The sequence below is a fragment of the Camelus ferus genome, chromosome 6, assembly GCF_009834535.1.
Source record: "Camelus ferus isolate YT-003-E chromosome 6, BCGSAC_Cfer_1.0, whole genome shotgun sequence".
NCBI lineage: Eukaryota > Metazoa > Chordata > Mammalia > Artiodactyla > Camelidae > Camelus > Camelus ferus.
Genome location: NC_045701.1, coordinates 57102000 through 57128598, shown reverse-complemented (window position 1 = coordinate 57128598; position 26599 = coordinate 57102000). Strand labels below are relative to the sequence as shown.

The following is a 26599-nucleotide window of genomic DNA, read 5'->3' as shown; positions in this document are numbered from 1 at the left end:
AAATAAAGCTACAGAAATGTCATGAAGGAAACGACTGCTTTGTAGAGCTGGGTTAACTTTGGAAATACCTTGATTAAAATAAGCTACATTAAAGGCCCCAAACCACTACACACACATGGTTTTACCTTGAGTATCTTTAATGTGAAATGGGCCTGAGCCACGCTAAGGCTCACCCAAGGGTGACCAAGGTAGCACCTTTGCAGAACAAAGAGGAAGAGACTCCCTCGGCCAGCCCTGTGGACTTTGCATTCACTCAGAATATGGAAGAAAAGAGTTCATATTCATTCGCAAGACCGCAGGACCGGAATAAAGCTTTGGAACGGCAGCTGCCACCTCTACGAGAGACCGGGTATGGGAGATACTCTGCAGGTAAATGTAAAATCCAGCATGAATTAATGGATTTGGGCCAAGGAGAGCTACTGATAGATTTTCCTGACTAGCTCTATAATTTCAGAAAGTTTCTAAATTACTAAAATATAAGGGGCCATCTTTTGAGGGGAGACAATGTTTGTCAACTGAAAGTATTCTGGCTACATTAGGATGGGTGTGTAAACTGTACTAAGGGCTTTTCACCATTCCACATGAGAAGGAAACCATTTTGTGTCAGCTTGGTGTATAGTGCTTTTGATGTCTGTACATAGCTCTGCCAGACAATTAAAATTCTATAGATAAAGATGTGATAAATTTTGACAATCGTATGTTGCAATTAGATTCTAAATTTAAATCATCCTCTCCAGTATCATTTGATGCATCAGGCTTTACTGTGTTGAATGCAGTGCTTTAGCAGTGAATCCATTCTAATGTGAATTTGGAAACCACACCAAACTGGATTGATTTATCGCAGTACAGATGAGCAGATGTGACATCCTCTCCCTAACCCCATATTCTGCATGGTCATCTGCAGAACTAGGAGAATTTTTTTCCCTTTATGATTGGCAGCCCTGAGGCAGAAGTGACTGTAAATTCTCCTGGAATACTTTACAAGATATAACATGTTTTATGACAGCCATGATGATGATGATACTTAAACAGACATTCTAACTTGGGAAGAGACATATACATATATGATGTATACACATGTATACGTGCATGTTAATTTCTCTTCGTCACATTCTGGATCATTAACACAAATAAGCTCCCATTATTGACCAGGAAGCTATGTTCTCTTTTGGTACCTAGTAGATCTTACCTAGAATGATTTTCATGGCTACTTGCTGTAGAACTGACAACCTTTGACTGGTTCTCTATGGCCTATATTTTTATGTTCTTCAACTTCCTAAGCATGTGAGTAGGAATATTCCTCTTAGTTTCATCAAAGAACTCCTTTTTTATCCAAATCTTCCATCTGGAGTTTTAAGATTTTGGTACTGAATGGTAAAAGCTGACTCTAAGGTCCGAACTGGGAAATGTTCTCATTTTTGAAACTGCAAAATCACATTAAAAATAATGTGCATTCTGACCACTATTTTCAAGGGGCCCATATTCTAACCCCAGCTCCAACAAATACCAAATGGTATGTCTTTAGGCAAGTTACTTCATCGATTTTCTTTACTGATAAATCAGGGGTAAAAATAACACAGCCTATGCCATTTCAGGAGAATCAAATTAACTAATGGAGTGATATTACTCAAATCATGGCACAAAATTAAGGAGTTGTCAGACTGCTGGAAAAAATTCTGCTGAAAAAATTTACACTTTTAAATCCAACTTTTTTGCCTGACCCAACTTGCTCAGTGGTCTTGAAAGAAAATAAGGACACAGAGAAGCCCTTAAGGTGATCATGCTAATGTCTTAAGGATAGAAACACATAATTACCCAAGGATTTTGCCTTTTAAAATGCAAAGGGGGACTCTAGGATAGTCTACATAACAATCTAGAAATCAGAATGCTTCCAGATTGTTAAGAGAAAAGGACAAGACCATCATTCATGCAGCACTGGTCCTGGTAGTCGTCTCAAGGACCCAGGATAACCAAGCTGAAAAATGAAGTCCACATGGATCTCTTGATCCTGTTTCCTAATGAGGCTTAACTCTGTAGCCCTGGATTGTTTTATCAGGGAAGATTACTGGTATGTTGTATTATAGGAACAATTGTGGGAATTCATTTCCTTAGTTAGGGGGACTATTTAATTGGGAACATACAACACTAAGCATTAGATACTCCTATGATACATTAAAGCTCCATTTCTTTATCACCTCTCTACCTAATACCTATCCATCTATTTATCTATTCCACCTGAAAAGAGAACTTACCTTCATTTCTTAGAGCTATATTTTTCTCTGATTTCCTATATTATTTGGGGGCAATTTCATGAAATTAAAACAAATCAATACTACGTTTCTATATTCCAGGCCAAATTCTATGTTTGAATAATATTTGCAGTCAATACACTGTTAAATGTTCAGCCCGTCCTCTGGATATTAATCTGGGGAAGAAATGAGGAAAGCAGAAATCAAATCCTGGGTCTAAGAGAATATTTTATTATTTACGTAGGGCCCCTGCTTTACATGTTTCAACTCCACATTCCACCTATTGGTTAGACATACAGAACTGAAAAGATACAAGATTGTGTTAACAACTTCTAATAACTAATGATCAGTCTAACTTAAGAGTAAATTGTTTCTAATGGTTTGTTTTTGTTTCTCCCCAATCCTTCAAGTGCCTGGGGCCATGTATTTTGACATCCCACTGGAACAGAGGGAAACAAGTATTATTAAAAGGCATCCACCAAGAAGACTTCAAGTAAGATGAATTTAAAAGGCTTCATAAGGAATTTCTTGGATTTAATGGTAACATCCCTTTTCAACTATAAGCATAAAAGAGGGATACTGACAATGACTAAGCTAACGAGAATGACAGTGTTGTCAATGCAAGACCATATTTCTTTAGGATTTCCTTCTGTAATGATTTCACTTTTAAGACTACCACCAAAAGAAGGGAGTATAGTACCAAAGACATAGGCATGATGGGCCTGAATCTTGCACTGATTAGTTGGGTGACTGTAGGGAAGTCACTGTAATAAATAATTACAACAACCACTACTGCTATTTAACGACCACCTGCTACAAGTCTGATACACTCTAGGCCACTTGATCTATGTCATCCATTTAATTCTCATACTCTTCTGTGAGAAAGGAGGTATTATCTTTGTTTTATACGTGTGCTTCAGGGAGTCAAGTAACCTACCCAAGGACAACAGAGGCCACTTATCAACCAGGCCTCCGAAGCCTGTGCTCTTAACCATCAGTATAGTGATCTCTACAGCCCTGCTATCCCTAACCTTTCTTTCATCATTCCAAATGCTAACTGAGTGTTGAAATTGAGGACATTGGATTCCAAGGCAGCAAAGCAAGAGCTTTAAATGCATTCACCTTAATAAATATTTAATGAATTCCCTGTAGAGGACTATAAATTTTAAGAGCACTCATCCTAGAAGGGGAAAGAGATCTGCGTGGATCCTTAAAAATGAGCATCAGCTAAAGGAGGGTTTGGGGCTCTCTTGTGAGCAGGGTCTATCACTGACATTTGAAAAAGGGACTTGGAGCCAAACCCCACCTGCTGCAGAACTCACTCAGATGTCTGGAACAATCCCAAGGGTATTTGAGCTCATTTGCTGGGGATTATTTCTGTTTCAGTTGGTTTTTATTTACTTGTCTCCTCCAGAAGCTCACAGTCATTATTTGAAGTGATTATATTTTTTGGTCACAAAAAAAAGCAACTTTTCCCAAAATATTAGAAACCTCAAAATATTGTTTAGTTAATGGAAAATAAAGTGTAATTCTATGAAAATGATATCTAATTTTTAAATTTTTGAGCATATCTCTAAAGTGGACAATTTTAAAACTCGTATTTTATTCCTAAACCAAAAGTATCCTTTCAAAGGAGCTCATTTAATATATCTTCCTGCAGAGCCTCTAAGCTCAATAACTCAAACAGAAGATATTCCTGTAACCAGTGAAAAATATTTGTGTAGCAGTCTATAGTTCACAAAGTACTTTTTATATTTGCCAACTCTAAATAAGCTAACGTTAGGCTTTGATGCTCTCAAGTCAATCAAACTTAGAAAGAGAAATTTAGTATTTCAGAGTCAAAGACTGCATGCCCACATCCTAACCAGCCATCTTAAAAATTAAGAATCAAGACAAATGAATTATTTGAGCATAAAAACTATGTCTCATTCAGTTTATATCATCAGTTACTAACTATATGTATCCCACGAGAGTTTATGAATAAATGAATGAATGAACAGAGGGATGAATGGGACTCGTTATCCCTGGTGGGGAAAAAAATTAATGAAAGTCCACTCCCTGCTACTTCAGACCTGTAGCATCACTGTATTGGAAGTCGAAGTGGCTAGTCAAAGCAACCAATGAGATAAATTTCAAGGATATAGGAGTATTTTATTGAGCTCAAGAGCTGGGAGGCACCTAGACTTCAGTGAAGAGCTGTGCCTCGGAACCTAAAAGGCAGAACTCTCTATGTGCATTTGCTTTAATCTCTCCTTGCAGATCAACTTTCCCTGATCCTCAGCACCACTTGATGAAATATGGCCACTCTGAATTTGCATCTTACAGTTCCAAACAGATAGACTAGCCTGGCCCTCTTGGCTCCAATTCCAAATTCCTGGGAGGAAAGATATTACTTGGCTCAGCTTTGCTCATGATTCCTGCTCTGTTCCAGTGAGCTATGACAAGGGAACATGCTCACACAGTAGAAATGCGGGCAGGGGAACTCCCCCACCAACCGTCACTCACTGTAGATTCTACAGGCAGCTTCCAGAAAAGAGGGAAATCACTGGGAACTTGGCAGACGCTCCCAAAGATCTCAACTATAATTATCTTCACAAATGAAGCTCAGCACATTTTCCACCACAAATGGGTTTTTTGAGAGAATAATAAATGCTGGGTTCCCATGACATGCTAATTAATAGTCCAACCTCTGCCAAAGAAAATTATAAAAGTATTTTAAATTATTAAACCAAATCTAATTGCATCCTAAATAATTTGAGTTTCATATTTGGCACTCTCCACTTCCTGAACATCTACTCCTCAAGTAAGGAGCAGGTCGTGAACTAAGGTTCTCCAGTTGGCACTGCTAAGATGTGAGAAGCTCGGCCAGGCACCCTGAATCAAAGGTACCTGCCCCACTGTTGAAAAGTTGATCATCACTGTTCCTTCTGGCCTGATGCACCTTCTCATCCAACCACGTCAGGTCCAGCCTAAGGTGGAGATGGTGCCCTGTGCCTGCTCCTACCCCATAGAGTTTTCTCAGGTGATCTCCTTGGATGACTCCGGCATCTCCAAAGATTTGCTTAAATCTCACCTTCCCTGTGAGACTTATATGACAACCTATTGATAATTGCAGTTTTTACCCTGGGACTCCAGATTTCCCTGACCCTTCACTATCTTTTCTTTTCTCTGGAGCACTTACTTCTATTTAACACACCAAGAAATTTGCTTGTCTATTATGTTCATTGTGTTTTTGATTTTTTTTTTTTAACCACCTCCCCACCACATCCCACCCCAATGGTAGAATATAAACTTCACAGAAGCAGGGACTTTTGTCTGTTGTCTTCACTAATAGACCCAAATGCCTAGAACAGTAGCTGGCACACAACAGGTGATTAGTCAGATTGTATTAATCAATGTTGAATGAATGAATGGAGAGGAGAGAAAATTGAGCATAAGGACAGCTAGTGAGAGATAAGGAGAGTGATTCTGACCTGGATGGTTTCATGATACTGTTTTTGGTCTTAAGACAGTTTGTCACAAACTTACTCCCTTTCCTTACCTTTTCTAATTCCTGCCCATTTTCTGTTATCTTTTTTTCTTTGTGATTTGTGAGAGTTCTTTATATATTTTAGATCTAGTCCTTTGTTAGTTATATGTGTTGCAAGTATCTCCTATCTATAGTTTGCCTTTTCATTTTGTTTGTGTGTATGTGTGTGTTTGTGTATACACAAAGTGTTTAGCGTTGTCAAAGTTCTCAACCTGAACTTTATGTTTTATATCTCATATTTTGTCTAAGAAATTTTTATCTCCAAGCTCTTAGAGACATTCTTATTTCTAAAGTGTATAATCTTTAACTTCTCACATTTAGGTCTTAATCCATCTGAAAATCACTTGTAAGCAGTTGTGAAGTTGGAATCTAATTTTATGGGTTTTTTTCCATTTGATTAATCTATTGCCCCAACATTCTTTATGGAATCATCCACTCTTTGACCATTGATTTGAAATGTTACTTCTGCCATATATCCAATATCCAGAGCTTCATGAGTCTGTTTCTGGGCTCTCTCTTCTGTTGCATTGGTCTATTTGTGTATCCACAGGAATTCTACCCTGTCCTAATTATGTACCTTTAACTAAGTCTTAATATCTAATATGGTCAGTCCCTCACCTTATTCTTCTTCAGAATTGTCTTTGCTATTTATAGTCCTTTGTTCTTCCACGTGAAGTTTGGATCTTCTCGTCAAGTTCCACAAAAAAACTTTGTCAGTATTCTGATTGGAATGTATTCATAGATTCATTTGGGGAAAATTAACCACATTAACAACATTGAGTCTTTTAAACCATGAACGTGGCATAAATCTCCATTTACTCACATTTTCTTTTACATCTTTCAATAATGTTTCATGATTTCTCCACAGTGAGAGAAATCTCACACAGCCTTGTGTGAGATATTTTTATGTTTGTTTCTCAGGACCTGTATCAGTCAGGGTTCAATCAGAGAAACAGAACCTATAGAAATAGATATATATTAAGAGACTTTATTGCAAGGAATTGGCTTACATGATCGTGGAGGCTGGCAAGTCAACTTTGAAATCACAGGGCAGGCCTTAAGGAAGGGCAGACTAGAACTGTAGGGCATGAGTTGAAGCTGCTGTCCAGAAATATATTCTCTCCTTCAGGAAAACCTCAGCTTTGTTCTAAAGGCCTTTCACCTGATTGAATCAAGCCCGCTCAGATTATCTAAAATAATCTTCCTTACTTAAAGTCAACTGATTATAGACCTTAATGACATCTACAAAGAATTTCACAGCAACACCTAGATTAGTATTTGTATAACTGGAGACTGTGGCCGAGCCAAGTTGACACAAAACATGTTTTTTCACTCTCTTATGAATGAGGTATTTTTCCCATTTAATTTTCTAAGTGATTATTATTGGTTAATAAGAAAGCTAATGATTTTTGTGTGTTAAATTTTGTGTTCCACACTTGATTGAAATATACTGGTAATTCTAATTGTCTATAGATTCTTCTAGACTACATAGACAATATCTTCTATAAACAAGAATTTTTTTTTCTCTTTCTTTCCGATTCTTGTCCCTTGTACTGATTTTATTGACTTTTGCATTGACTAAGACTTCCTTTGCAATGTGGAACATAAACAGTAGTAACAGGCATCCTTGTCTTACCTACAACATTAATAAGACTGATTTTTAAAAGAAAATACATTTGCAACAGGATTTTGATAGATGCTGGTCAGAGTCCCAAAACAGATGGCACATTCAAACTAGGATAATTCAAGGAAGTTTTCTTTAAAACTTTATGGAGGTTTGGATAAGGGGAACCACAGGAGATATTGCAGTAACCACTGGTAGCAGCTGAGAAGTAACTACATCTAGACCAAGGGACTCCTCGAACCCAGAAAGGGAGACTGAGGTAGAAGAAGATGCTTTGAGAGGAACAGTGGGACACAGCCGACCCAATATGGCCTTGCAGGGAGGGAAACAGAGGAAGAAATAGCCTGACCTCATTCTCTTTCTTCTCTCAGATTTCCCACCAGGGCTCTTCCGTGGATGAAGTCAATGAGAAGCCAGAAGGCAGGAGAAAGTGCTTAGTCCTTACAGGCAGAGAACAGGGTAGGGACATGTGGCAAATGGATCCAGAGAAATAAGTGGAAGATACCTGGCACAATGCCATTTACTAAATTATTGACATTTCTTTTATTCCTAGTATGCTAAGAGTGTTAAATTTTATTGATTCTTTTTCTCCATCTATTAAATAATCTATTAAAATAATCTTACAGATTAAATCTCATGGATTTAACTAGCTGATACAATATAGTACACTAATAGATTTTATGATGTGAACCGTGCTTGCATTCCTGGTATAAATCCTATTTGGTCATGAGAAATACATTGCTCAATTGTATATGCTTAAGTTTTTTGCATATATTTTCATAAGTGGAGTTGTTGTACAATTTCCCTACGCTGTCTTTTTCTCTTTGTTCTCAGGATTGTACTAGTTTTGTAAAATGAGTTTGATTACCTTTCCCTCTTTTCTGTTCTCTAAAATATTTGTTATCTGTTCCTTAAAATTTAGTAAAACAGGCCTATGAAATCATCTTTGGCCACTTGGACTTTTGGGGGGAGTGAGAAATTTTCCTACTAACTTAATTTCTTTTATGGTCCTCAGTTGATTCCCGCATCATATAGGTATCTTACTTCTTCCTGATTCAATTTCGCTCATTTATACTTCTCAGAAAACTATTCATTTATCTATGATTTGAATTTATTGTTATAAAGTCTTAGCTTCTTCATATTCAACTTTTTGATAATGCCTGTAAAACAAATCTTTCAGCTTACATTTTGATGCAGCTTTTGTACTGGCTAAAGAGATGAGAACAACTCAGCCTGGCTCTAGCTTCCGTTCTCATATGGAGCATTTTAAAAGTCTCCTTTAGCTGACAGTAATAACTCACAACTATCAGGAGCCCTAAATGCCTTGTGGGTCAGTTTCCCCTCAAGTTTTCTGTTCTGTTTTCTAGCCCATAGAGATATTTATCTTGTATTAAAGCCCGACCACCTCTTTTGGTTTCATGGTGTTGTGTGTGTTTTGTGTGTGTGTTTGTGTGTGTGTGTGTATCTGTTAATCCCATACTCCTAATTTATCCCTCCCCCGTCTTTCCCCTTTGGTAACCACAAGTTTGTTTTCTATGGCTGTGAGTCTGTTTCTATTCTGTAAATAAGTTCATTTGTACTATTTTTTAGATTTCACATATATATGATACTTGTTTTTCTCTGATTTATTTCACTTAGCATGAAATAATCTCTAGGTCTATCCATGTGGCTGCAAATGGCAATATATCATTCTTTTTATGGCTGAGTAATATTCCACTGTGTGTGTGTGTGTGTGTGTGTGTGTGTGTGTGTGTGTACACATACATACATACATACATACATACATACCACATCTTCTTTACCCATTCATTTGTTGATGGACACTTAGGTTCTTTCTGTGTCTTGTTATTGTAAATAGTGCTGCTATGAACATTGGGGTGCACTTATCTTTTTGAATTAGTTTTTGTCTTTTCCAGATACATGCTTAGGACTGGGATTGCTGGATTGTATGGTAACTATTTTTGCTTTTAAAGGAATCTCCATACTGTTTTCCATAGTGGCTGCACCTATTTATATTCCCACCAACAGTGTAGGAAGGTTCCCTCTTCTCTACACCCTCTCCAGCATTTGTTATTTGCAGTCTTTTTGATTATGGCCATTCCGACTGGTGTCAGGTGACACTCATCGTGGTTTTGACTTGCATTTCTTTGATAATTAGTGATGTTGACCATCTGTATGTCTTCTTTGAGAAATGTCTATTTAGATTTTCTGCTGATTTTTTTGATTGGGTTGTTTGTTTTGTTGTTACTGAATTATATGAGCTATCTGTATGTTTGGGAAATTAAGCCCTGTTGGTCACATCACTTGCAAATATTTTCTCCCAGTCTGGTTATTGCTTTGTTTTGTTTATGATTTTCTTTGCTGTGCAAAAGCTTTTAAGTTTAACTTAGTCCCTGGTTTTATGTTTTATTTTTCATTGCTAGATATTTGAAGCAAATAGTGTTATTGAAATAAGAACTCATTGCAATGCCTTGATCAGAAATTCCTCCTTGGCCTTAAGATTCCTTGCTCTAATCTGACTTGGACACCTTGACCTTATTCCCCAGAAACTTTAAGGACATATTCTTAAGTCATGATGCCAAATAAACTTTACAGTGTCTTTGAGTTGCTCCTGCCCACCTTTCTCTTCCTGCTAGTAAACAGAAGCAATCATCTCAGATTAATGCTTGTCACCAAGATCTGTGACTTATGCTTGATTTAATCTCCTTTCCTGAAACTCCCAGCTGACACTCCAACTGATTATCCTGACCATTTGTTTTGCTTGAGAAGCCAAATAATCCAGAAATCTTTAGACAAGTAATTATTTGTTTATATCATGAAATTTTAAAAGGTGTCATTCTGCCAATTCTCCTGTATTTCCTCCTATTGTATTCTCTCTGAAGATGATAAAGTGAGGCATCTTGTTTCCCTGGGAGGGAAAAGGAACATTGATATGAACCCAGAATTCCAAGGCAATTTCATTTGACTGGTTTGGAGAAGCCAATTTTCCAACACTTCTTTCCTGCAGTGCTTCTCAGGCCAAATGCAAATGATGTAACAGAGGGATTCTTTTTGCAATGTTAGTTGCTGCCATCTAGTGCCCTTTGTGGAAGTATAGTGTTCTTTAGATTCTTTTCAAAGGCCAGGAAGAAAGTAATTGCTTGGAGAGAGTACTTAAAGATACCTACTCATTAACCTTCATCAGAACTGTGAATCCAAATAAAATGAGGCTGAAAGTAGAATAATATATATTCATGCTTTCAAAGAAAAACCTGGCCCTAGAATTTATGGATAGCCTAACTTAAATAGCTGAGAGTATTTAAATAGCTGGCTTTTTCAGACTCAGCTTTTCAATAATGCTCCACAAGCAAATCCTCCATGATTTATTTTGATGTAATTCCTTTTTGGAGTCAAGGCAGTATGGAGGCCAGTGGAACCTACCATAGGAAATCTTCAGAACCTTCTGGAGAGTTTTGAAAAATATATATGTCAAAGAAACAATTGATAAGCTGAACTTCATTAAAATTAAGAACTTCTATTCTGTGAAAGACAATGTCAACAAAATGAGACGATAGGAAGATATACAGATGGCAACCAAGCAAACAAAGAGACGTTCAACATCTTATGTCACTAGGACATAGAAAATTAAAACAACAATGAAATACTACTACCCACCTATTAGAATGGCCAAAGTCCAGAACACTGACAACACCAAATGCTGACCAGGGTACAAAGCATCAAAAACCCTCATATATTGCTGGTAGGAATGCAAAGTGGTAGAAGACAGGGTGCAGTTTCTTACAAAACTAAACATACTCTTACCATACAATCTAGCAGCCAATACTTTTCAAATGAATTGAAAACTCACATCTATGCAAAAATCTACGCACAGATGTTTATAGCAGCTTTAATCATAATGTCAAAACTTGGAAGCAACTAATATGTTCTTCAATAGGTGAATGGGTAAATAAACTGATACATCCAGACAATGGAATATTATTCAGCATCAAAAAGAAACCAACTATCAAGCCATGAAAAGACATGGAGGAAAATTAAACAGATATTGCTAGGTGAAAGAAACCAATCTGAAAAGACTACATACCCTGTATGATTCCAACTATATGACATTATGGAAAATGTAAAGCTGTGGAGTTGATAAAAATATTAGTGGTTGCCAGGGGTTGGAGGGAGAGAGGGATGAACAGGCAGAGCACAGAGAATTTGGGGGAGAGGTAAACTCCTCCCTGTATGATATTATAATGGTGAATACCTGTCATTATACATTTGTCCAAATTCGGAGAATGTACAACACCAAGCGTGAGCCCTAATGTAAGCTGTGGACTTTGGGTGATAATGAGGTGTCAATGTAGGCTCATTGACAGTGACAAACGTAGCACGCTGGTGAGGGATATTGATAGTGGGGAGGTTGTGTGTGGGGGGTATATGGGAACTCTATACTTTCTACTCAGTTTTGCTGTGAACCTAAATCTCTCTAAAATATAAATTTTATTAATTAAATATATATACATGTAAATATATACAAATATATCTACATAAATATAAATATATATATTCCGTCCTCCCAGGACATGTCCCAGACCTGTTGAATCTCAATCCCCAGTGAATAGCCCAGGAAGTTTTGTTTTGTTTTTTTTCAATTCCAGGAGATTCTGATGATAAACCAAGTTTAGAAACAAGTATGGAGAAAGGAGCATGGGATTTGGAATTGGGCAGACCTGAGTTTGAATCCTGGAGTTGGCCCTTTCTAACTATGCAGACTTGCACAAGCCATTAACCTTTCTGAAATGGAGAATCATCATAATTATCCACAGGGTTCACTGGAGGATTGAATGACACATTGTGAGCATGACATGATGGGCGGCAGTGTCTGCAAAGGTGTATGGGCTTAATCACCAGGGAGAACCGAATCTTGAACCAAGTCCAGGGGATGCATGGCACAAACACTTCCTTGTTCTCTCCTTAACCCTGAAACCCCACCTCGGTCATTACTGAGTCTCCCTCCCTGGAGATCCCTCCCCCTAGCCTCCCTCCGCCTTCCTTTTCTTCTCCATTCCTTCAGGGTGCTGACTTGATCAGCGGCTGCTTCCTGTGCCAGCAGGTCTCATGTGCCCTGCATCTTCGTGCTCTGCAGAGTTGAGAGCCAGGACAACAATAATCCTCTTTCTAACTAGTACTGATTACCTCTTGGCTATTTTGTTTAAAAAAAAAAAAAAAAAAACAACCACTTCCAAGCCTCGTCCTTCCACAAGTGTAAAGACCTGGCACATATGTAACATAAAGATGACTTCTTCCCCCTTCGTCTCTCCTCCTGCCTCCACATCCTTGGCGCTTCTCCCTTCCTTGCCCGGTCACCCTGTGGCTGCTCCGCCAGAAAGGACTGCTGGTTGTTCTCCCTCCAGCAGCTCAGGCCCCGCCCAGGGACCAGGAAATTGTTCTGTATGGAGCACAAGGCACCATTCGTGCTCCCCATTATGAATGCTGGACCCTCAGCATCCATTTTCCATGGTCTCTCCCTCTCTTTTCACCCTGGTCACCTTGAAAGCCAAGCTGACTGCCAGGCCTATCCCTAGCCAATGCAACAAGTCAGACTACAATGAACAATAATTTCCAAATATATTAGGATTTGCCTCTAGTATCAGACTAAGGTGGGAGCAGTGCTCGCACTGTTTGCTGCTACATCATATCCTCCTGGTTTTCCTCCTGCTTCTCAAGCCATAGCTTCTCAGTCTCCCTGGCCAACTCATCCCCATCCACCAGCCTCTCAGTGCTGGAGCTCCTCAAGTCTACAGTCCTTGGCTCTGCTCTTCTCACTCCTGACCTCACTTATCCTACGGTTTCAGTCATTCTCTCCCCAGGGATGGTTCCCAAACGTGCATCTCCAGCACAGACCTCTCCTCTCTGTTCCACCCAAACTTGGCCCTCTTGTGGGATTCCTCGTCTCAGCGAATGACAGCGCCACCCGTCCCTTGTGTCTGGACGTCATTTGGGCACTTCATTCTCCTCAGTAACCATCATGAATCTTGCCTGGTCAGTTTTAAATATTTGTAACGCCCATCCATTTCCCCCAATGAGCCTCCAGCCCATTACCTTTGTCCTCCTAACTGCTCACCCACATCCGTAATTGCTTCTTCCTTAGTCTAGTTCCTAGGCAGCTAGAGTGACCATTTTTTAGAAGCAAATGTAATCGTGTCACTACTTTGCTTAACACATGTCAATGGCTGCCCGCAGCATTTAAGAAGGCAATGTCTTAGGAATGCCCCGTCCAGCCGTGCGTGGATCGGCCCCTGTCTACCTGCCCAGTCCCGCCTGAGCCACTCTTCCTCTCACTCTCAACTGCAGCCAACTGACTTCTTGCACTTGCTTCAAAAGATCATGCTCTCTCCTGCCTCAGGGCTATTGTTCACGTTGTTCCCTCTGCCTGGAACACCTCAGTCCCCTAAAAATTCCCAACCTTCCAACTTCTGCTGAAAAATTACTCCCTCAGGAAACTTTCTTGGACTACCTCCTCAGCCCCTCTCTCCCCTGAGTTCATTTTCTAGGGCTGCAATAATAGAGTATAACAAATTGTATGGCTTAAAACGATAGAAATGTATTGTCTCACAGTTCTAGAAGTTAAAGTTCAAAATTAAGGTGTTGGCAAGATTGGTTCCTTCTAAGGGCCATGTGTAAGAATCTGTTCCATGCCTCTGTCCCAGCTTTTGGTGGCTTGTTGACCACCTGGCATTCCTGGGCATCATTCCTAGTTTCTGCCTTCATCTTCACTTGGGGTTCTCCCTGTGTGCGTGTCTAGTCCAGATTTCCCCTTTTAATGAAGACACCAGACATATTGGACTGAGAGCCCACTGTATTCCAGCATGAACTCATCTTAACTAATTTTATCCGCCAGATCTCTCTTTCCCAATACGGTCACACTATGAGGTACTGGGCGGCCAGCAAGGGGTGTGGGATGGGGGTGGGGGGTTAGAACTTCAACATATGCATTTGAGAGGAACACAGTTTAACTCGTAACACCCCCATTTCCAATATGGAGCCCTCTAGTTATATATTATCATGGTAGATTTTTCCAAAGCACTAATCACACAGTTTGTAATTAATCAAATAATCACACAAGCAAAAGTGTATGTTTCCCCATAGATCGTAAGCTCCGTGAGAGACCATGCCCATTTTTATGAACCACTGTACCCCAATGCCTGGCAAGTAGCAGTCGTTCAAAAAGTACTTAGTGAACAAACTCTGTGACCCTCTAGGTCCCTGACTGCATGTCAATGCGAAGAGACCAGCCTTGGTGTCCCAAGCCTCCACAGCCACTTCCCAGCACTCCAGCATTGAGTCGTCTGAGACAAGTGGGGCTGGAGGCAGATCTACTAGTTCATCAGCTGCTGCCTAGTCTTAGTGACCTCGTGAAACTCTAGTACCACCTCCCCCATAAAGCCAAGCCTCTGCTAGAAAAATCCACGACTAAGGCTCGTTAGCACATTGCACTTTCATTTTCAATGTGCCTCATAAGCACCAGGAATTATCACTGAGGAGGCTGAGGGAGCTTCTCTGGAGATCTTAAAAACAGGTCACTTTCCTAAGGACCAGAACAGTTTACCTGGGTAGTTAAGGGATGAATAAAGTAACGTAACTTCCCAGTGCCTCTTTTGTCTCTAAAATTCGAAGACCCCTATTTGGTAACCGTGGATGTGGTCCCTCAGTGCAGACAGAAAAGGATTCTTAGTCCTCTGACTCTCCGACCAACATTTGGATCAATGAGTCACTGGCAGGAGTGCAACAGACACTAAAGAACCCAGATAGGCTGAAGAGCCTTTTGCACAGACATGATGGTAATCGTGTGGGAATCGCCTCCCATGTGTGCTCTCGGGGACACATACAGGGTGTTAAGATAGTTTAATGTCTGGCTTTTATGTCTCATCATCTCATGGCATGAGGAATGCTGAGTGCTCTAAATGTTGGACTTCTAGAAGCTTGAACCCATTGACCTGCCACAAGTAATTACTTCTGAAAGGCTCCTGAGCCAGCAAGAAGCCGGGAGGAGTCACAGAGCAAAGGTGAGCAGCAGCAGAACCCGGAGGGGGCAAGGAACTGGGGGGCGGGCCTTGCTTTCCCCACACTCCCTGCACAGAAGACTTCAAAGGCAAAGCTAGCCGTTAAGTCATTCAGAGGTAGAATTTTCCAAAGCTATCCATTCTCTCCTGGGCCTACCTCCAACTGGCAATTACTCTTGCCTCTCTGATGAACTCTGAGCCTTTCTCTGCTGCCTGGTGCAAACAGGGAGATGTAGATGAGAGAAGAATTTTGTTTGGACACTGGTGATTCTACAAGTGATTTTTGTGAAAAATCCAGCATAACTATCCCCTTTCATTCTTCCTCTCGGTTTAAAACTTGCTCTTTGTTCTCAGCTTCCAGGGGAAATCCTATCTATGAGTGGGTCCTGGCTTATAGACCACAACCTCACCAAAAAGTAACCCTGGAAAGGGTCTTCTGTAGAGCTGTTTCCTTTTATACACTTGCCACACTCTGCTGAGAAAACTCCCCTCACGTGGAAATAAGGACTGTGAGGTAGGAGTAGATTTTCAACACTTTCCTCTCCTGATTTCATTTTGGAGTCATCTAGATGCTGCCATGTGGCTGGCTGATTTGATAAAAGATGTCCAGCTATTTTTAGATCCTCAAGGCCATGTTTGTGATACTGACAGCACCCTCGGAGACGGGCCCCTCCCTGAGGCTCATATCAGCCAACACGATCACTGTCCACAGGGCAACATGAGAAGTATCACTGGACCATTTGGCTACCACGTCCCTTCCCTTTCATGGCCACAGCAAGTGATGAATGAGGGTATATTCACCCCAGCTGCCCTCAATAACTGTCCACACTGTGCTTCTGGAATTTATGATGCACTGGGGGAGGTCACCCAAGTCACAAATAATCAACTTTAGATCCTTCCTAAACTTCAGTGTACCGGCGCTTATACTGGAATATGGGGGTACACCCTACAGAAATAGGTTCCATTTAACCATGCAGTGGCTCCCCTCTAATTTCATAGCCAGGTAACTATTCAGTGGCAGAAGAGGCAGGGAGAGAGAAGCAGGTCTCATCCAACCAGAACACAACTCTAGGATGACAGTAAAAGCATCTGTTGATAGGAAGTGATATCTTGCCAAAGTGAGATACGGGAAGATATTTCCATTCAAGGTTTGCAAAACTCTATAGGAACCTTAAAAACTACATTATACACATAGCAAATTGTGACTTCATTTACTGACTAAGCTGCACTAAGGACTCGTCAGGGAGCTGCAATTGTCCACCTTTGACAGCACAAGAGATCTCTATGGATTTTGACTAATGATTGATTAAGATCTCCCTCTGTTCCAAAACGGATTTCAAATCGTGGATTGCAGAGTCAGTAAATAATTACCCCATGCTAATGAGTGTGTCATCTTTCATAGCAGGAACTGGAAAAGAAGATGCAAATGCCAATGCATCCTTCTGGGAAAAGGCAGTATTTACACAAGATGCAGATGCTGGAAATGAACCGTAAAAGACAAGAGGTAAATACGAGGAGAAGAGTGTCATATTTATCAAATTTACTCTGCATAATCACTGCCCTGGTACCTAGTATAGTTCAGCATCCATCTCCAGTCTTTACCTAGCATTTTCAATTTAGTCATTGGAGCCAAAGGTTCACCTGCTGGAGTTGAGAAGAGACAGCAAGGTCCCTCCTGCTACCAGCCCTGCTGAGTCTTTTCTCTGTGTTCAGTCAGCTCAAGGATGTATCTATGTCTCAAGGCCCCCCTTTAAATGTGTTGCTTCTATGACATTCTGGCTTCAGCAGGAAAATGGGGTTAATTTTTTTTGTTTTAGTAAAAAGGAGGTGGGGGGTGAGTTGATCTTTATTTTGATAACGAGGCATCTCTCTACAATTTATGCCATAGACTCATCTTACAGAAAAATCTCTGAGAACAAACCCTTTTACAGTAATGTCTCTTGTAAATGTCATATTCCAAATTCCTCACCCTACTGAATGAGCCTGAGGTCACTGTCTTCTGCAATTCTGAATATATCCGCTAGCCAACGGAGAAATGTTTCTTACAAAGGTCCTCACCTCTTTGAGACTGTAAGCATGCTCCCCTTTCTCCTAACAAACCTGCACATGAAGAAAGTGTCCACACCATCTAAGAGGAACACAGAACTGTGTTCTGTTGAAGGGACCACAGATGTCTACAGATAAGCACACAGTCTGCAAAGTGGCTGATCTGTTGACCTGTTCTGCTCTAGGGGAGGACACTAACTGATTATAGTGGATCATTTTCAGGCCCAGGTGGAGTTGAAGAAAAGTCTTCACAGGGATGCAAGAACTAATAAGCAAAAACAGAGGGACCATAAAGCCAAGAAAATCCTTCAAAGCATCCCAAGAAATGACAGCGGGGACTTTTTCACCTTGTTGCCTGATGAAACCTTGAACAGAAGTCCAGGTGAGTCACGTAATATTATTAGTTAAAAAAATATATTTCAAGTGTTTTTAAAACTTTATCAAATAAACTTCTGAGGTGGAGTAGGGAAGGACAGCAAATAGGTATCCTTGGGTTCCCGCTGCTTTTCTGCTCCCTGGGGTATAATGGGCACGTTGTCATTAACTTTGGATGGCCGGGAGGAAAAGGCAGCAGCTTAAGCGCTGTGGTGAGGTGTCTCTTTTTAGAAAAACACTGTACTGTACATGCACGACTGCAATCCCTGCACCATCCCTTGGAGGAGAAAAGGCAAAAGAGCCTCATCTCGTGGGTAAAGAGAATGAAACACGGGGAGATACAGTAAACAGCAAATTCGTATCAGCCAGGTTGGTGCTGTGTGCAGACACTCTCCCCACCCACCCTTTCCCTTTTAGAGAACGTCTAAAACTGAATCCAGCATCACTGCCCTCTCCAGGCTTGTTCATGCTGCCTCCCGCTGTCTCAGTGGGCGTGGCCTCCAAGTGCTGTTGTCACTCATCCAGAGACAGTGCGCCTTTGCAGCCGTTCTGCTCCCTCTCCTTGCAGAGAGTCAGCCACAAAGTCATGTTGATGTTGCCTGGTGCTGAAACCTCCCCTCTTTCCCTGTTCCCTGTGCCACCCTTAGGTCGTGATGCACACTAGGGCTATTGATGCAGCCTCCTGACTGCACTCCTCCCTCAGGTCCTTACCCTCTGTCCATCAACCGTCCACCTCGGTGGTCCTCAGTGCAGGCCCCGGACCACCAGCACCAGCCTTACGTGGGAACTAGCCACGGCTCCAGCTGGAGTGATTGCAGGGGGGTGCCCAGCCATCCAAGTTTAACAGCCCCTCGCCCCCATGGTTCTCATGCCCTGATAGTTTAAGAACCACTGCTCCACTTGGTCATCCAGGTGTTGTCCACAGACCAGCAGCATCTCTGGGGATTTGTCAGAAAGACAGAATTTCAGGCCCCACCCCAGACTTCCTACATCAGGACCTACATTTATCAAAATCCTAAGGCGATTCTCAAGCACAATACGGGTCTAGAAGCACTGCAATTACACTAGAATAATCTTATGAAATGTAGATGTGACCATATCACTCTCCTGCTTAAAAAAAAAAATCCTTCAGTGAGTCTCCATCAGCCTGAGGACATAGTCTAAACTCCTAACCCCGATGCGCTAACCCTTCAGCCAGGCCAGGTTGCTCAGTGGCCTCAGACTGCTCTGTGATTTCTAACAGACATTTGCTTTCATAAACTCTGCGCTGTGCTGCCCCACCAATTAGAGTCTCATTAAATTTTCCCTGTCTGTGTCCCCTCAGAGCAAACCCACCGCTAGCAAATGTCTGATACTGCTCACACACACAGCTTGCTGTGCTGCGGGCCAAGTCCCCCGCCAGTGAGACTGACCACTGGTGGAATCTACGGAAATACTGGCTGCGTCTCTGGAGGTCTTGAGCTTCTAAGAGGCCAAGTCGCCAGCTGAGACACTGCCCCTGCTCAAGGAGCAAGATGCTTCATCAATGAGTTAATTAAGTAAGAAAAAGCTGAAGAATGGAAAATCTACTTGGGGCATCTACTGAACCCACACTCCCAAGTTCCAGAATGAGATACGCTGTGTAGTCACACAGATAAACCGTGTTTGCCATGTAAAAAATACGGGCAAAATAATGAGAAAAGCGCCTCAGCTGAAGTTAGGTACCTAAGGGTCATTGCTTGAGATTAGGCCAAAAAAGCCAGCATTGGTGAAGCCTTTGGAAGATGCCCCAGGTCTGGAGGGACCAGGGGAGGCAGTGGCACGTGGAGAAGGGGTTTTCCTCTGCTCTCCTGATACTTTTAAAAGCTGCTTTGAGGGGAGGGTATAGCTCAGTGGTAGAGTGTGTGCTTAGCATACATGGGGTCCTGGGTTCAATCCCCAGTACCTCCTTTAATAAACAAACAAACAAACTTAATTACCTCCCTCCCTCAAAAAAATTTTTAATAAAATAAAACAAAATTAAAAAAATTAAAGCTGCTTTATTTTGTTCCAGCTAAGGTTTATCGAATGCTTACTCTAAGCCAAGCACTGTGCTTCACCCTTAACATGAATTATCACATTTAAGCCTCACACAGCCTATAACGTAGGAGTTACTATTAGCCCCCATGTGACATAGTCAGGATTCAAGGCCGGGTCTTTGTGACTCCAACATGTGCACCCCCACCCACCCCCTCATAGAGCCTCATCAGGAGCCAGGGGCCCAGAGCTCTGTCAGGACAATCTTGGGAAAGTCTGTAAACGTAGAGATGGTGACTCTTCCAACTTATCTCTCAAGAGAAGGCTTCCTTTTGCAATGCCTACAGACCTCACCACTTGCTAGGCATGTACTTGAAAAATTCCTTGTGACTTATCTCCAAGTGGGATCTTTGACTTCTTTCTCTGTCTTCTAAAAGCAGTTCACTTTGCTTTCTCCTCAAAGTGGAGTGTAGCCAAGATCATAGACTTCCCTGAGCATTCTGCTAGTGAAGTTTTAGTAATTAAGTTTCCTCTGTACCCAGCTCCTTTTATTTAAAGCTATATTTGTCCTATATATTGTCAAGGCTATATTCTTGTTCCCTCTTTTGGAAGGTAGAGAGTTTCAGGTCTTTTGTGAGGTAAAAAAATTAGTCTCCGTTTTCTGCTGCCTCCTTAAAATGAAATCACACATGCTTTACATATATTCTACATATACTTATATAATAAATTGCATATATCTGTGTCATATACAATGTGTACAACTTACACAAAGGGAACATCACTCTTCTAGGCATACAACTCTATGAGCTTTAACATGTTTACATGGCCCCTACCCTTTCTAGAAGCCATGATATGAGTCTAGTGAGGAGAAAAGCACTGAACTTAGAATCAGAGTCCTTTATTTGAGCCCTGACAGTACATTTACTAAATTTAAGTTCCATGGGAGCTATAATCTTTTCTTGTTCCTACTGTAGATAGGAGGTACACAGTAGCCTCTCAATAAGTATTAGCTCTATTTGTCCATATAGATTTATTCTACACAGAGAAAGATTATAGCTAACTCTCAGTCGTCTGACCTCCATGAATCTGTTTCCACATCTGTAAAATGGGAATAATGCATTATGTCCATTATGTAGAGTTTATGTAAAATTTAAATAATGTGTGAAAGTATATATAAAATGTAAAGTACCATATGACTATGGACCAAACTGAAGAAAGATGGAACTGATGTCTGATAGTGAAAATAACTGTTTCAGGGGAGGTGTCACTCTACATACATCATTTGAATGTCACCTTCAGAATTCTGGTCACTTATACTATTACTTACTTAGTATTTTCCTTTAAGGTATCTTGTTTTATTTTTAACATTTAGTCTTGTCTGTGAATTAACTGTGGAATTATGGGTTTGATATAGTGGTAATACATTTTTTTAAAACACATGTTATAAAATACAAAACCATCAAATCTTTTTAATGCTTTGTATGATCCTACAGTCACTTCCTGTTTTCCCCAATAGGCCTCTGTTTCCTTCCTCTCTCCCCAAATTAATTTTGAATACACTTTCCTCTACTTTGCTCACCCAAAAACCACTTAGGTTTTAAAGGTTATATTTTTCTTTTCTTTTTTTTTTAAAAGCTAGCAACCATAAAGAATCAAATGGAGATTTATCCAAATGTAACAAGTAATAAGATATCTAGCTCGGAAGTTCTCAAACTTTAATGTTTTGTATATAAAACTTTGTATATTATGTTTTATGAGTGGCTTACGGGATTTTCAAGGATAAAACTGAACATGTGACTTTTGCTTCACCCACTAACTTCTGATCAGAATTATCATAACACCAAGAGTATTGCGAGACTCATACTATTGTTAATATTACATTAGACCCCACCATTAACAAACATTCTTTTCCTGTTTCAAAGCTCCTGCCTCTAGTCGGCAGAAAATCCCTGTTCCCAGTCTGAGTGGTGCTTTTAGTAGCTCTGGGCTCATTTGTAGAGCAGAGATAATTGACACCCCCTGGCCCCAATGAATGAAGCCTTTCCCAGGTCCCAATTACCAACACTTCCTGCCTTTCAAAATTCTCTGACGGCTCATTGGTTCATTCATTTATTCATTTACTCATTCAACAGATACTTGCTGAACTGGGTAGATGTGGTACTTACACAACAGTACAGAGAACAAACAAAGGAAAGTCCAGTGAGAATCTAACTGGGAGATCTAATGATCTGAGGAGATGGAAGGTTTCTGGGAAGAAGTGATATTTAAGCTGAGACAGGAAGCAGCTGAAGGAAGGGGGCAGGTGAGCACATGAGTGTAAGGACCAGGGTGCTGGGACATTCAAAACTGTGATTAATAACAGCAGGTGCAAAAGCCTTCGAGTGGGAGGGAGCCTGACGGATGCTAGACACTGGATGGAGAAGAGAGATGCAGACAGAATTGACTTGAGATGACTGTGGAGACATAGTCAGGGCCCAGTGCACACAGGGTCTTATAAATCATGTCCTATAAGGACTTTGAACTCCATCTTAAAATCAATGGGAAGCTTTTGAAGGGGCAGGGGAGTGAACTATCAGGTTTGTATTCTAAATATCACTCTGTTTGCACTGCAGAGGATGGATGGAAAAGGGACACAAGAGAATGCGGGGAGACAGGCTGTTAGTACGTAGCAGCAGTGCGAGTGAGAGCTGGTGTCTGGACCAGGGGAGAAGGGTGACAATGGGGAGGGAGAGGAGCCAGACACAAGGTATTTAGGAGAGAGAACTGGCAGAATCTGGTGATAAATTAGATGTAGGTGTGTGGAGACAATGAGAAGGCCAAGAGGATTCATGGGTTCTCCTGAAGAACTAGACAAATGATGGGGCAAAGGAAGGACCATTTGCAGGACTAGGGTAACTGGGAGAAGAGGCAGGTTTGTGACAGAAAGAGATAGTGCAGCTGACATATTGCCAGGAGACATCAAAGAGGAGGTGTCCAGTTGTATAAAAAAGTGTATCAAAGCTCAGGAGACAGATTAGGGCTCAGGGCATAAATGCACTATCGTTCACTTTCAGCGCTATGTAAATAGACAATCTAGTACGTACAGTGATATTCAAAGGGAGAACAAGGTTGCCCTTCAGGGAGGCTGAAAGGAATCTCTTGAATCCCAAGGCATGAATCCTCATATTGAAATGCTTGATTTTTCTTTTATATCAATATACAACTTCAGATGTCCTGGGCTTAAATAAAATATGCCATAAGATTTGATCAACAATTGTCGCTAAGACAACATTCAGAAAGTTGTGATTGATTGATTCCGTCAGACTGGGGGATAAACCTGGATGTTTCATCCAGGATGATTTTCCAAGCTTGGAAGTGATCGTTAAGATTTTGTTTTCTTAAGGCCACCTTCCTGGAATAAAGCCATGTTGTTCTGTAGCGCATTCTAAGAGGGCTCTGGGTACTGCTTAAATAAAAAGCTGAAATAAAGACATACATGCATAAAACTCCACACCAAAAAATACATTAAATCTCTTCCCCAAAAATAGAACATAAAAAAAAAGCCCCTGACCCTTTGAGCTCTCTAGTTTTGTAGGTCTGGGGTGCGACCCAGGAATCTGTGTTTCTAGAAGGCTCCATAGGTGATTCTGATACAAAAGTCAGAGCTGATGGGAGGGTTAGGAAAAGTGTACACAGTGTGCCTAGAACATAGTAAATGTTCAATAAATGGCACTAGGCATCACCACTTGTGCAACATTCTTGCCAAAAATGTTTAACGGATTTAATCACAAAGAAACAATCAGAGCCCCAATTTAGGGTCACTCTGCCAAACAATTGGCCTGGATTCTTTAAAATGTCAGTCTCAGGAAAAAAAGAAGATAATGAAGGTGGAGGAGGAGGATGAAAGTTTCCTGAACCTCCAGATGACTCCATCTGAGCTGGAGGATGAGAGGGGAAAAGAGAGAGAGGAGGAGGAGGAAGGAGGGGAAAGAAGGAAGGGAGAGAGGGAGGGAGGAAGGGAGGAAGGAAAGAGAAAAGAAAGACAAAAAGGATAGAGGAATGTTCATGAATTAAAGGTCACTAAAAGACAAGAAAATAAAATGCAACACATGATCGTAGTTGGGTCCTGGATCTAAAAAATGAAACACAAACAGGCAAACAAAGTGGCATTATTGGGGTCACCATGGACATCTGATATGGACCATATATTAGAAAACAGTATTGTATCGATGTTAAATATCCTAAGTGTAATAATTGTCTTGTGGTTACATAGGAAAAATTGCCCTTGTTCTTAGAGATTTGTGGTGATGTGTTTTGGGGAGAAGTGACTCTGCAACTAATTCTCAAATGATTCAGCTGAAAAGTATGTGTGTGTATATGTGTGTGTGTGTGAAGCAAAACTGTGACAAAATGTTGTTGATAGGTTGGGGTACACAGGTATGTACTGTACCATTCTTGCAACTTTCAGAAGATCAGAAAAAGACTTTTTAAATAACAAGAAAAATTATTTTAAATCTTACAAAGACACCAGTTGGAATCCTTTATATGTATGTATGTATAAATATATATATATATATATATATATATTTGAAATAACACCAAGCAAATTATTCTGTGTTTATAAAAACCTAAGGATTTAAAAAAATAGATCATTGCCAGGGAAAAATAAATTAAATGAACTTTTAATTCTTTGCAGGAAATTCACAGAATGAAGAATTTTTGGAACATCAATCAAGGAGTGACTATGGTCCCCGGAAAATTGGCAAAATGGAAACCTGGCTCTGTGAACAAGAGGCTCGGAGACAGCTTCCCTGGGACAGTTCCAGCTCTGACTCAGATGAGTTGGGGAAAGCCGAGAAGAAACCACGAGCATTGGTGAGGACCAGGACAGAGAGAATCCCACTCTTTGATGAGTTTTTTGATCGAGAATAATACTGCTATTCACTAATGCAGATGCCAAGCGCACTGAAAGCCTGCTCTCCTGTAAGAAGTCTTCAGGCTAGTGTATGAAGTATTTGGAGGACACCAGTTCCCTTTCTTTTCGTTTGGAGCCCTAAGATTAAAGGTGTGAGGCACATTGTAAATTATGTTGCATAACTAACTGCCTCAAAACTTAGGGGCTTAAATACAGCCAATTCTGGTCCCATTTTTCAGTGGGTTGCTGGGCTTGGTTGGGTGGTTCTTCTGCTGGTCTCTTTTTAAGTCTCTCACGTAGCTGAATTCAGATGGCAGGTCAGACTGGAGTCATCAAGAGACTCAACCAGGACACTGAGACGGCTGAACCTCACCCCTCTCCATCCCAGAGCCTCTTCACATGGATTCCCCATGTGCTTTCTCCTGCAGGGCATGAATTTGCTCTCATGTCAGCCCAGGTCCCCCAAAAGCAAATGTTCCCAGAGGAGGAAGAGGAAGCTGCCAATCCTCTAAAGTCTAGACCACAGAACAGCCCCAAATCACTGCCTCCACACTCTGCTGGTTACTGCAAGTCATAGGCCAGGTCACAGGCAATAAAAAATAGGCTACATAGGGCCTGCATTCCCAAGTGTGGTCTCCTGGAGTCCATCTTTGAGACACGCCACCCCCCTGTACTTTCTTACAGCAAATTAGAATTTATAGAACAAACAGATGAGAGAGTAGACTTGATAGAAATAAAAATGACTTTTTAAAGAAAAGTCACAGCAATGCCACATTAGACACTAAGCTTAAGTCACTCTCTGGTGAGTTAGAAGTTTGTTATCTCAGAACAGAAAGGCTACAAGGAAAGAAGTAAAATAATGTCAAGTGTGGAAGATCATTGTGAGTTAAAGCTCAAAACTGAATGAAGATCTCTTAGATTATGACATAGATCTTAGAGCTCTTTAAAACTGAAAGGAAACTTAGGAATGTTCAATCCAAAAGTTACTCTATTCACAAAAATTAGGTTTTCAGGCAATTCTAAGAGCTTCTTTTGCATAAAATTAGACCCTACTTTTAGCATAACCTAAAAATATTTTTAAGCCATCCAGAGGTTTCTAAGAATTTAGCAAACTTCAAAACAAAGTAAGACAAAAACACCCTTTTAAGACTTGTCTAGGAAACTTCAAAAAAAAAGCAGGAGAGAGATACACTCCCTGAACTCGACATTCAGCACATTCAGATCAGTCACTAAGAAGATAAAAAGACTGGTGTGTCAGGGGATGAACATTCATGTTTCTTCCAAGGAGGGAAGGCAATTAATTAGGTCATCCTGGGCACTTTTACACCCAGTTCTATGCAAGCAGTATTCTTACTTTTCTGTGGTAGGCTACAAGCAGATTTCCTGCAAAAGAATGCATAGATTGAGCAACCAGCCTTCTTGAAAAAGTTAAGATCCTTGAGAGGAGAAATGAATTCAACCTATTTATAATATCCTCATATTATGGTTGACCTGGAAGGTTTGAAACAAAGTGGGATGGGCATCTCCCAACACTGAAGATAGCAGGACAGAAGCGTGTCTTCATTGCTCTGGTCTTTGACTTGAAATTGGATGACACCTCCTTCTAGACACTCACTGGACTGTGGGCTACATGAGGGCACGGCTCCTGCCTTCTCCCTGTGGTATCCACCTCTCCCCCCAGCCCCTTGCTTCCTGGCACAACATCTGGCACAGTCTATTTATTTAATTGTTTACTGAAATACAGTTGATTGACCATATTGTGTTAGTTTCAGGTGTATAGCCAAGTGATTCGGTCATACATTTATATATATTCTTTTTCACATTCTATTCCATTATAGG

At 40.7% G+C, this 26599-nt stretch overlaps 1 protein-coding gene across 3 annotated transcripts; it reads left to right on the top strand.

Annotated features, from left to right (window-relative positions):
• On the top strand, positions 1–26599 carry CCDC198 (coiled-coil domain containing 198). 3 transcript variants are annotated; one of them, XM_006180801.3, is made up of 6 exons: positions 1–369; positions 2660–2742; positions 15367–15453; positions 16856–16954; positions 17719–17878; positions 24542–26599. In XM_006180801.3, the coding sequence occupies exons 1-6, from the start codon at positions 147–149 to the stop codon at positions 24775–24777; spliced, it is 888 nt and encodes a 295-aa protein (XP_006180863.1). In that variant the 5' UTR covers positions 1–146; the 3' UTR covers positions 24778–26599. The 3 variants fall into 3 exon arrangements, with proteins under 3 accessions (XP_006180863.1, XP_006180862.1, XP_032337992.1); XM_006180800.3 differs by having other exon boundaries at positions 16853–16954; XM_032482101.1 differs by having other exon boundaries at positions 304–369; positions 2660–2789.

Coding starts and splice junctions, on each gene's coding strand:
- CCDC198 (XM_006180800.3), top strand. CDS start 147: ATGGGCCTGAGCCACGCTAAGGCTCACCCAAGGGTGACCAAGGTAGCA. Junction 15,454..16,852: donor GGAGGAGTCACAGAGCAAAG/GTGAGCAGCAGC, acceptor CATCTTTCATAG/CAGGAACTGGAAAAGAAGAT. Junction 17,879..24,541: donor AACCTTGAACAGAAGTCCAG/GTGAGTCACGTA, acceptor AATTCTTTGCAG/GAAATTCACAGAATGAAGAA.